This window comes from Trichosurus vulpecula, chromosome 1, assembly GCF_011100635.1.
Source record: "Trichosurus vulpecula isolate mTriVul1 chromosome 1, mTriVul1.pri, whole genome shotgun sequence".
Lineage (NCBI taxonomy): Eukaryota > Metazoa > Chordata > Mammalia > Diprotodontia > Phalangeridae > Trichosurus > Trichosurus vulpecula.
In genome coordinates, this window is record NC_050573.1 from 361,260,456 (window position 1) to 361,272,753 (window position 12,298).

Here is a 12,298-nt window from a genome sequence, read left to right on the forward strand (position 1 = left end):
CTTTGATACTTTTCTCCAAATAGATTTTTTAAAAAACCCTTTCTGTTATCCTTGGCTTTTCTAATATTATTCAAACAGGAATAAGATATAATTTTGTCTTTATCCTTTGGTACTGGCTTTTTCTTCTACCTCTTATACATTTTTTTTCCTCTTCTTCCTCACTATGAAACAAAAGCTTTATTTGAGGCAGTAGAAGTGGAGTGATACAGTATCCCAAGGGGATGGAAATCACCACCTGGTTAGTCTGGTTTCTCAGGATTGTTTTTCCATTGAAGGTTCTATGAAGCCTGGCATGGAGATTAGTGCTTCCTCTGCTGTCTTTCATTCAGGAGGTTTGGAAATGGAGGTGGGAGATGGGAGTCAGTTGGAGGTCTTGTTTCTAGGACCGCAGCTCCAGTGTTTCTCCCAGGATTTCATCCTATCCAGTGCAGATGAAGGGTAGAGAAGTATGGAGGAGCAGAGAGGGGGTGAGGGAGCCCGAGCTTCCACAGGGATGCTCAAGCTCCTAGTTTCATGGTTCTGCTAGCATCTAAAACTGCTATTTCCTCTTGAGTGGGGCATTGCTGCTGGCAGGGCGAAGGGCATGGGGGACATTTCTACTGGCATTGCTCTGTGGCCATGGCTCAGGGTACCAAGGAAGACACGGTCAAGTTGGGTTCTCTGGGCATCAAAAAATGATGCATTTGGACTAGATGGCCTCCAGGATTTTTTCCATGTAGAAGCTATGATCCCATGTTTCAGATTCTTAACAAATGTTTGTTGAAAAAATGAATGTGAGCATAAAAAAATGAAATTCAAGTTGGCTGCTGAATTTCTTTTATATTTCCACAAGAGTTTCTTTAGGCAACTCCTCCTTTCTTCCTCCTTGGAATTATTTGTGTCTTTAGAATTTCATTACAGAATGCTTTTTCATCCCTTTATGATTAATTCCCCCAAATAATTTTAGTCTATGCAATCTTCCCTAAACCCACTCTGAATGTCTTGAAATCTGGTCCTTAAAACTTAAAAATGAATGTCAGATTATATTTTCCTCTCAGATCCAGAACATACTTTCCCCTAGTTGATTCTTCAACCTTCCGAAGGTCACTGTCATTAAGGGAAATTATTATTAGCAGCTCTGCTTTGGGCAGCAACACAGCTTTAAAAGATGTCTAGAAAGTGGGAGATCTTCCACTGTAACCATAGCATTATCCACCATAAGCTTGTAATCTCATTTTCAAACTCATCTATTTCTTCTTTCTCTCTATTTGGTCTGTAGTATACCCCAATAACCATACCGTTTCTGTTTTTACCTCCACTGATCATCACATCTAAATGCTTTTTCCACTTTTGTTTCTCTATGCCTTTTGGATTTCCTTATCTGCATATATCTTCCTAGTGTACTATGCTACTCTGTTCTTTTTTTTACCTATCCTTTTTTCTTTTGAATATGTGCATATAGACTTCCAGAGCCAAATTCCAGGCAGAGATTTCAGCTCAGCCATTCCAAGTGATAGCTGTGACATCATATTTGCTTGAGTTGGGATGTTTGGCTCCTCTAGCTTGATCATATTTCTTGCAATTGTTTATTAATACCGTAAGTCATGGGTTTTTATCACTGACTCCTGCTATTTTTTCTTCCTGTTAACTTCTGGGAATCCCTACTACTATTCCAAGTATATGGTAGATATTTTCTATGGTACCTCGGTGACAGTTTTCTGCTTCTCTTCCTGCCTACTCTAAAAAAAATTAATTTCCTCCAGACAAATCCATCCATAACAGCCTTATTAGGTGGCCTTTTTCTCTGACAAAGAATATGTCATTCCCATGTTTCAAGTTATCGTTTACACATACAAAGCTCATTTTCTGATACAACCTTCTCCCCCAGGTGGTCAATTCCCCCATTATCTTCTCCCTTCTGAGGTCTTTTCTTCAGCAGGGAGCAGTGATAAAAACAGCCTGTCTGTTGAGGGCTTCGGTTTCTAATCTCTATAGCAATGCTGTCTAGGTTCTTTCTGACAGCATCATTTGTTCCTATGTGACTCACCACAAGTCAGTATGAATGAATGCAGAAAATATTTTTAAAATGCTTCCTATGTACAAAGCACTCTGGATACAGATATTAAAGACAGTCCCTGCTCTCAAGGAGCTCACTTTCTGATGAGGGAGATAACAGATAGGGAAGCTTTCAGTTTTTTGAGACAGTAGAAAGCACTTCTGGTCCTTAAGTAGATGGCAACATGTCTTCTTTAATGTCATTTCCAATAAAAGGATGGCAATAGTGATCTAGTTTGACAAACCTTGAGAGATTCTCTTGAACATCTTGGATACATAACCCGGAAGACAGCAGAACTCTTTATTACTCGTATGAGGCCAACAAATTGGTGTGCTAGTATACTCTCAGCAGGGGATTCACTAACCACTATTATTCATCTTTTCTTCTGACCCTTAGGTAATGATTTCATACTTGTGAACACTTATGGTATACATGCAGCCGCTTCTTCAGTGTCTAACACCTTCTCCTACAAGGCCCTTATAATTGGTCTCATATTTATTATTTTTTTTCTAATTTAGCAAATATTTTGAAATGTGATCAAACAAGTTGATGGTCTGCCGGTACAGTCAACTGATAACTGCCACATCAACAATAGCTGTTTTTCGTTGATACAGACATGATTTTCATTATTTTCTGATGTTTATTTGTGCAAGCCATATCTTACATTTTCCACTTTCTCCTTGACAAAAATATTCACATTATGTAGGTATAAGGCATCTGTGTAGCCCATAAGCATTGAGCTTTTTGAAATTTCTTAATCACAAGTCATATTTTCCATCGTATTTCTCAGCATCCTCTTCTATGCCACTTTTGCATTGAAGCCATAAGTATATATTGATTTCATCTAAATTTTTCATAAAATTTCTCTTCTTCCACATCCTCTTTAACAAATACTTGCTACCCATAATATAATTACTTATAAACAAACTTTGGGAGCACAATTAATGGTTAGATAAAAATACATGTAAATCAATTTCTTCAGACTATTCACCTAGTCTCAACGTCATCCCAAGGGACTAGAGTAAAAAAAGAAACAGCATCCTTTGAATATAAATCAGATGTTTTTCTAAAAGTGCTGGGCTGAGAAGACTTTCCCCCGCCATAGACATGATAATGACTTACAAGTCCATGGAGTCCTTCTTTGAAAAATTTCAGCTATGGATTCTGAATGCAGAGTGAAGCATACTATTTTTGACTTTCTTCATTTTTTTTTCTTTTGGTCTGTTCTTTCACAACATGACTAATATGGAAATGTTTTTGCATGGTTCCACATGTATAAGCTATATCAAATTGCTTACCATTTCAGGGAGGAAAAAAATTTGGAACTCATATTTAAAAAAAAAAAAAGAATGTGAAAAAAATTACCTTACAAACTATTTTAATTCTTACCTAAAATAAGTCCTTGCTGTATACTTCATTTTCAAAGGAGAAAAACCCTGGAGATTGGCAAGTGTTAAATATTTTCCTTATCAGAGGTGACTCATGTAAATATCCACATATGCTGGAAATTTCTATTTTTTGTTGCTGAAGCTTTCATTATACTGTAATAAACGGATTTTAAAGAAAAATTCAACTAGAATGCAGGCATAAGCAAAAGATTACTTGTGATCCCTTTCAAAGTTATGGTATTCAATGGAACTATTCATGTTTATGTACTTCTGTTAATCTAAACTGTATCTAAACTGACACATGAATTTAAAAGTATACCTTTAAGAATCAGGAATGAATGAGATAGACATCTCCATTTTTTAAAAATGGAATTTGCCTGGTCATGATGCACCTCTCAACTATAGCACAAATGACAAATTCCCCACATTTCACTGGCTATATGGTTACAGTCTCCAAATTTGAATGTTTTCCTTTCCAGAAATGGAAACCAATCTCAAAGGCATTACCTTTAATTTAGCTGCTTACTTCTCTTTCCTTCAGTCACATAAACAACCTAATTCAAAATCAGGAATTTGGCATGTTAATGCTGCTTGCCCCAAACAACCCGCATAGACATTGCCAAGCTCATAAAGCTCCCTACCCCCTCTAATCAATACAATGTTGCATTTTCTCATTACATGGTTGGGATTCCAGATTTGAATATTGATTAATCTTCCATTTTATGGGAAGCGAGATGGACTGACTAAAGAGGAAGGCTTTGTAAATCAGGAATTTTCTCTGCATCTTTAGTTCAAGACTTTGTTTTCACAAATTACTATAGCTAAAAAATTCTATCATTCTGATCCCCTCCAAACATAGCTAGGCTGGTCCTTGAAAACAAATACTGCCAGATCCACACTGGAAGCTATTCGAACTTCATAAATCTTGCCAGGGCTTATGATCTTCTGGCAGAGCCTCTGAAAACAGTTCCACAACAGGGCACCAGAGTCAGACCAGAATAGAGGCCTAATTCCATAAGCAATTAAGCTAAATCCTAGTCTTTTCTTTGCATCTACTATTAAGGAGAAGCTGGCATTATGACTCTTCAAATGGGAGAAATAGGTAACTTGTGAACTCTGAATTTCCCTCTATTACAACTTAGCCTTTAGAAGTAGGCTTTACACTACTACATAGTATGGGGACCACAAGCAATAATGTAGTAAAGAGACAAATGGTATAAAAATGTGGACTGGATGTAATGAATGCAAGATTATATAAGAATATGCTGAGAGAAACAGGTTCTACACATGCCCCAGGTTTCATCCATTTCTTTTTATGATGGGACCTCCTGGAGGGGAGAAACCATTTCTTAATATAAAACACAATGTGCACATCTGCAAGTAATCAATAAAGTTAAATAGCAATTTTTTAAAATTTAGGTAGCAAATCACCAAAATGCCCCCTAAAATGACGTGTTCTATTTACTATTATAGAAAGCCATAGGGTGATCAGAAAAAAAAAATTAGTTTAAAAGAATCATTTTTCCTCATCTTAATGTTGAATTCCTCATTATCATAATGTTAAATACAAAGAAAAGTTAGTGAATTAAACAGGGTTAAGTAAGAATTCCTAAACTCTTGGAATAGTGTACAATAAATCTTTTTAAATGGAAAGCAAGCGAACAGTCTTCTTTTGTCTTTCTGTACACCGACTGACCTCATCTTTCCTCACAGTCATTTTTAGTAAACTTTTCTATGGAAACAAGTCTTATAAAAGGACCCAGTGTATATTAGTATGAGTTCACATAAATTATTCAGGATCGCTGTAACCAGATTTAACAGGGAAGTACACTCAGTCCCACACATTTAATAACAGTGGGAGAGCATAACTGAGTTAAGCTACTTTTAAAATACAGGTTTCCATTGAATAAAGAAGGAATCAACCTAAGTCAATTGTATTGAAATATACCAATAATCTAGGTTTTGGTATGATGGTGGGAGCTTAGTCCTACCTAGGTCAACAGGCAAAGATTGCCATCACACTTAATATAAAGATGGAGGAAAAGAGAATGCGACGTGGGAAGAAGTATGAAAACAGAATAGAATTCGACTCTGTGGCTACTAGACCAGTTGGTTCAAGATGCCTAGCTTCATGTGATTTTTAAGCTCTGATGGTCAATTAGTTTCATACTCTTCCTAATACTGACCAATTCTTGTGAAAACACAAATCAATTGAGACCTAATACAAGAGTATCAACTAATCAACCCCCCAAAATCACAAATATTGTACAAGTCTCTCAGTACAAAGGTCCCTAGGGACATCACCTTTGCATAGGTATTGACTGCACAATATCTAGATCTATTACACATAGGAACCAGGGCTAGCTTGCCATCTTGCCAAACACACACCAGATGATACTGAAAAATGGTCCCCCTTTGCTTTGAATTTTAGGTAACATAAAGATCATTTCCAAAATGTTAGGATCAATTTTTTTGTTCCCTTATTGTCACTTTTCCCATAACTACTGATAATAAGTTATACTTTAAGCAAAATGGACCAGAATTAATGATAAGTGGGTCATGAGGAATAAAGAATCAATTTGGGGATCTGGGAATCAGTTATAGAATTTTAACTTGGGAAAAAAAAACCATCCATAAGCACAAGTTATGCACAAGTTGATTTTCTAAGAACTGACATGAAAATATGAGACCAAGAGCCATTCCCTAAAGAATAAATGGTCAAAGGATATGAACAAATAGTTCCCAAAAGAAAAATTGCAAAGTAACAGCCATATGAAAGACTGTTCCATATCACTAACGCACTGGAGTCATGGAAAGGAAAACAACTCTAACCAGTAACTGGGCAAAAATGACGATCAGACATCCAAGTCTCTTTTACGCCATTTCCAGACCATGTTGTCCTGTTTACATCTCCATTCAGGCCATCCTCTTTAACCCGCTTCCATCAGAATCACTAAGACACTGCCCCTGGGACCCTGCACTCTGATGAGCTTGTCTCATGTTTTCTGGAACAAGGTCTTCCTGGCTCTTCCTAGTCATTCCCCTTAAACCACGTCCTTGACACCTGCCTATATTCTTCCTTCCCCCCTTTCTAGCTTGACTTCCCCCATCAGAAAGTAGGTTCCTTTAGGGTGGAGACTCTATTGCTTGCTTGTATTTGTATTCCCCAATATGTAACACAATGCCTGATCCATGTTAAGTTCTAACAAAGAGTACTTTTCCTCTTAATTTTTTCATTCATGTTGCAGGGGTGGTGAAAATGTAGGTGGAGGTACAAATTAGTCTAATTGTTCATTTTGGCAATTTGGAATTATGTTAAGTAACTAAAACGTCCATACCTTCTGATTCAAGGATCCCACTATCATAACCCTCCAGGAGGTAAAAAAAAATAGAAAGAATCTGATATACACCAAAATATTCATAGCATTATTTTCTGTAGTAACAAAGAATTTCAATCAAAATGTTTTGCTGTTCGATTCTTCGTGACCCCATTTGGGGTTTTCTTGGCAAAGATACTAGAGTGGTTTGCCATTTTCTTCTCCATCTTTACAGATAAAGAAACTGAGGCAAACAGAGTTAAGTGATTTGCCCAGGGTCACCCAGATATTGTTGAATTCGGGAAGATGAGTCTTCCTGAACTCTAGGACCAGTACTCTACTTACTTCACCATCTAGCTACTTTGAAATCAAAGTAGAAGCCCATTAATTGGGGAATGTCTAAACAGAGAGTGATGCATGAATGTGATGGAATACTCTTGCACTGTGATTAACAATGAATATGAAGAATGAAGTGAAGCATGGAAAGACTTACATGTGTTGATGCAAAGTATGCAGAACTGGGAAAACAAAGTATATGGAAAGAAAAAACAAAAGAATGAAATATTATCGTGTAATGACGTATGACTATATGGAAATGGCCTTGAAGAAAAGAGGAAATATACTTCCTCCTTTCTTTACTGAGGTAGAGGACTAAGGTTGGGTAATATTGAATATATTGCCAGGCTAGGCTAATACTTCAGTTAATTTTGGTGAATTGCTTTCCCCCTGCTTTCTTTTCTATTTTTTTGCAACAAGGAATGGTTTTTTGAAAAGAGAAAGGAGAAAAAATATATTTGGAAATAAAAGTGATGTAAAAACAAAATGTTTTCAGTAATTTTTTAAACTAAAAAAATCACACACATCTGGTAGTTCTCCTACCTTTAATACAAATAAAAATGTTATGAGGACCACCACTGTAACTACTATGTTAATACAAGTTGCCAGTCACTTATCATCAAAAGAACAATCCTTCAACTCTTTTCTAAACTTCAAGCTGAATCGGAGCTTAACTGGCACACCTTCAATTCAATGGCTTCCACAGTAAGAGTGAGTAGGTCAAAACGCACATATAAGAGACTGGTTAGCTAGTGAAATAAAATTTCTCCAACTAGACTTAATACTTAGGAGTGTAAATGCTACCTGATGAATAACCATTGTTCTTGGAGAGACTCAGAATGAGAAGCTGGAACCTCATAATGAAAATAGGTGGGAAGAAGGCAAAACAGGACCTATAAGATTGAATTAAATGTGGAAACCTCAATAGTAGTTTCATTCATCTTATCCTAGATTAATAATAGTCTCCAAAATGACTGTACCTGATTAGGACCCCACTCTACAGTAAAGTGCTATTATCAGTGTCATCTGCTATCCTCAATCATTTCTGCAGCAACTTAACCCTGGAGCTTCAGCAGTTTCTATAGCAACCAAGTTCCCTTACAGGTGCCACATGGATGTCCTCCAAAACTCTTACCTTGCTCCATCAACGTTACCTGAGAATCCCATTGGTTCCTTCTGTGACCTGATCAGGATCTCTAAGAGTCCCTAAACATCAAGGCCTAAATGATCTTCTTGGCTCTAAGATTTGTTTCTGCAGTTAAACTCCTTTCTTTTCTCTTGACATTCAAATGCACCAACAATTTTTCCAAACACTTCCTAATTTTTGTACATTTAGTACTTAGCTAAGTGAATAGGCTACAACTGCATTTATTAAGTGTATTTACTATATGTCAAGCACTGTTGACAATGGAGAAACATACAGAAAAATAAGACAATCCCTGTTCTTGAGTAGCTCACACTCTAAAACTGGAAGACAATGCCTATAGGCATTACATAAATGACACAAATAAAGTATCTCAAAATGGAGACCACTACAGTAATCAGTAAACTGTCTAAAAAAAATAAAATGAGCAAAAATTAGTTTTTATCATACCACATACCAATTCTAGTTCATCCCATAATTATCTGCACAATATACTTTGGTTTTCTCAACTCCTTTTCACTTAGAAAATAAAAATAAGGAAAAAAAAACAGGAAAAGTTAACTTACATTTTAAAATCTCACTAAGTCACACTTACCATTGGATAACGCTTGTTGAAGTTCACTGTCAGATATCACTCCACTCCTGTCTTTATCAACCCTATGAAATAATTGAAATACATTACAATGATGACTAAAAATTAAAGAAATGTAACAGAATTGCTATATACTGCCAAAGACAACTAAGCTCTTGAGTGATAAAAGTTTATTTTTCTTCGGAATGTAAGTTCAAGTCTTTAATTCGAGCACATTCCCACTAGAGTTTATTTAGCTTTCCTGCTTCAAATTATTTATCAACTACCTTCTTCCATCTTTTCCACCCTGTCCTAATTTCAGCTGACATTTCTCAAAAGAAGCCTATATGCTTTTTGGCTACTTCAGAAGCAAAAATAGATAACTTTATCTGTGTATCTATACACACAGGTAAATAAATAAAAATTTCAGTCAGATGTGGTGGCACAGGCCCTACAATCCCAGCTACCTGGAGGCGGATCTCTTAAATTCAGGAGTTCTGAGCTGCAGCAGACTAGGCAGATCAGGTGTCTACACCAACTCACTAACAAGAGGCCCAGGCAAGAAAAGAAGGTCAAAGATCACCATGCTGGATGAGTCCTGGAATCATCTAGGGAGTAGTCCCTTTACTCCAGCATGAGCTGGACACAGTCTTTAAATAGAAAGAGAGGGAGGGGGGGAGAAAGGCGGGGAGGGAGGAGAGAATACTATATTTGAAGTTCTTTTATTGTTTCTAGTCATCATAATTTCTAAGTCACAATTCTAGATCTAGGAGTGAATCATGTTCACTGATTTCAACTTTTCCCAACCTCTTCATTCTGCCCATGTGTGTTGGCAGATTACCTTCTTTGTTCCTTTTTTCACTCCTGGCTCTCTACCTGCTTCTTTGTAGACCACTTCACACCTACCACAATCTCCTTTTCCAAACCTTCATTAATTTAAAAAAATCCTCACTTCCAGCCATGGAATCATTCAGTGACAACCAGTCCCAGAAGAGTTCCCCCGAAGACAAGAGGAAGCATTACCTACACCAAGAAATTTGAAAATGATGAAAGCCATCAACCTAACCTGTTTCTCTATTTCTTTCTTACATCTTAGGCATATAGTTCTGATCATTACAGAAAAGGAAGATTATCCTCTTCACAATTTAGCCTTCTCCTGGTTCTGCAATGACTCACGGCCAAGTTACACACAACTGAGAAAAGGGCCTGATGCAGTGGAAAAATCTGAAGCGAGTGGACGCGAATAAATCCCGACTGCCTTTTATACTACCTTTGTGACCTCGGGCAAGCCACTACCTCCGTGGGCTTTAGATTCCTCATCTGTCAAATTAAGGGTGGTCAGATTAGATCATCTCTAAAACGCATTCCAGCTCTACAACCTATTATCCAACGATCTGGAAATGCCACGGCACCTTAAGACTTGGGGTTGAGATCACAGATCTCAGGGCAACCGATACTCGGAGGCAAAGGTGCTGAACTTAAAGAGTTTAGAGGACCTGAATTAAAACGTGCAGCATTAGGGACCTTGGGCGCTGCTCTGGGCCTCAGCTTCCTCACCTGTAAAAGGAGGGGGTTGCATCAGGAGGCCTCAAAGGTCACTTCCATCTCTTAACCAAGAACGCTACGGCCCATGGGCACTGGATGAGCTCTTGAAAGTCGAGGGAGGGGAGACGGGTAAGGCCGGGGGCAGGGAAAGATACGATGCCAAGGGATTCGAGGATCGCGCTCTCTCCTAGATGGCACGCGTGTATTGCGTGTATTACGTGTTAAGCGGGCACACACGGAGCTCCGGGGGAAGGGAGACACAAAGTTTGGATGAGGCTCCAGTTCGTGCCCGCGCCGCCCCGGGGACGCTAGGAGCAGCCTAGCCTGGTGCGGGGGAGCCCGGGGACTGCCGCTCAAGCTGTGCGCCCACCTCTCTGGGGCTCAGTTTCCTCATCCGTAACACGATGTCCCTCCCTTAGACTGTATGTTTATAGGAGGAGGACAGAGTCATGGGACACCCTCTAGGATCCCGTGCCTCAGGCGGGTGGTAGGGAACCGGGGCAGAGAAGCGGTGCTGCGACACGCCGGGGGCCGGACCCGAGGCAGGACCCCCCGGCCAGCCACCTCTCCGGGGTGGGGGCGGGGGCAGGGGGCGGACCCTCGTGGGAAGAGGGGAAACCCGGGGCAGGGGCCAGCGCATCCTCACCGCTGAAACACGTTCCACAGGAAACTCTGGTCTGGGAGAGACGCAGCAGCGGCAGGCCCGGGGCCAGAGCTGCCCCCGGCCGCCGTCCGGTAGTGGTAGGTGGCCATGGGCCGGTCGAAGAGACAACAAGCTGCGAAGCGCGAACGCGAGAGAATGGCTCAGTGGGGTTCCTTCACTTCCGCTTTCTTCAACGGGGGCGGAGGAGCCGGAAGAAAGGAAGGCCACTTCCGGGCTAAGAGCCACCTCTGGGAAGAGGGGAGGGGGAAAGGGCATCACGTGGCTGAGAATCACCAGTCCCCTCACGAGGGCCGCGTTGCCTGGCAACGGAAGGGCGCTGGCCCAGCCCCGGGGGGAAGGAGGCCTTTGGAGGGCCCCGCGCCCTGGGATGCACTGCGGTGCCCGGGTGCGAGCGGCTTGGGACTCTCTGGCCCCGGATGGGCTGGGCTGGGCTGGGGGTATTTTACTCTATGAAAGACTTTTTTTTTCAAGTCCCTGGGATCCGAGTCTGGAGCCAGATGTCCCAGGATCGAGTTCCGACTTGGCTTTCCCTTCCCCGGGCCTCAGTTTCCTCATCTGCCACCCGAGGCAGAGCGGACCTTCCCTTCCTCAAGCCTCAGTTTCCTGGTCTGTTACAGAAGGCAGGATGGGGGGTACCGACCCACAGTTGAAGAAGCACTGAAGGGGTCAGGAGTGCAAGTTTAATTAGCCCTGGACTTTGGGTGATCTCTAAGACTGGGCAGCCCTGACCTTCACCCGCCGGAAGCCCCCACTTTTAGAAACCCACCTCTCTGGCTTCTAGGAAAAAGATTGAGGAGCTGTAAGAGCCACGTGTTCATTCAGGGTGGCCCTCAACCTGCGGGTGGGTGTCGTAACCACTCCCCCCAGGTCTGGTTAAGTAACCCCGCCGCAGGGCCCTCACTCATGTTTTCCCACTGGGGTAGTTCTTTTGATGCCCAACCCGGCAGGCTGACCTGTAATGTAAGGGGGAGAAACCTGAAATGGAGGTCAAGTGACTTACCCAAGCTAGAACCAGTCTTCTGACTCCCAGGAAGCAGTTTTTGAATTCTTGTCCACCTACCCACCCAACTCGCACAGCTACTTTTAGCCGTCTTTTGAATCTTTTACCCCGAGGGGCCAGTTTACCTACTCAACTGTAAAAGGCTGGGGCAGCCGAAATTGCCAGTTAGAGGTGGATTCAAGTCGTGCCTCTGACACTTCCTGGATGTGTGACCTTGAATAAGTTTGACCTCTCAGTGCCCTCAGAATCTAAGACTGGAACTTGTGGAGAAGTCAACCTGCTTTATTTAGCAGGGGGT

At 40.8% G+C, this 12,298-nt stretch overlaps 1 protein-coding gene across 2 annotated transcripts in view; it reads right to left on the reverse strand.

Annotated features, from left to right (window-relative positions):
• Nucleotides 1–11,292, reverse strand: part of PDCD6 (programmed cell death 6) — a 30,602-nt gene extending 19,310 nt beyond the window's left edge. The window contains exons 1-2 of one of the 2 annotated variants that reach the window (XM_036741966.1): nucleotides 10,983–11,292; nucleotides 8,816–8,877 (exon numbers count right to left, since the gene is read on the reverse strand). In XM_036741966.1, coding sequence (XP_036597861.1) covers nucleotides 8,816–8,877; nucleotides 10,983–11,089 — 169 coding nt within the window. In that variant the 5' untranslated portion in view covers nucleotides 11,090–11,292. The remainder of the gene's footprint in view (nucleotides 1–8,815; nucleotides 8,878–10,982) is intronic. The other variant, XM_036741967.1, reaches the window with a different exon arrangement.
• Between the last annotated feature and the right edge of the window lie 1,006 nt (nucleotides 11,293–12,298).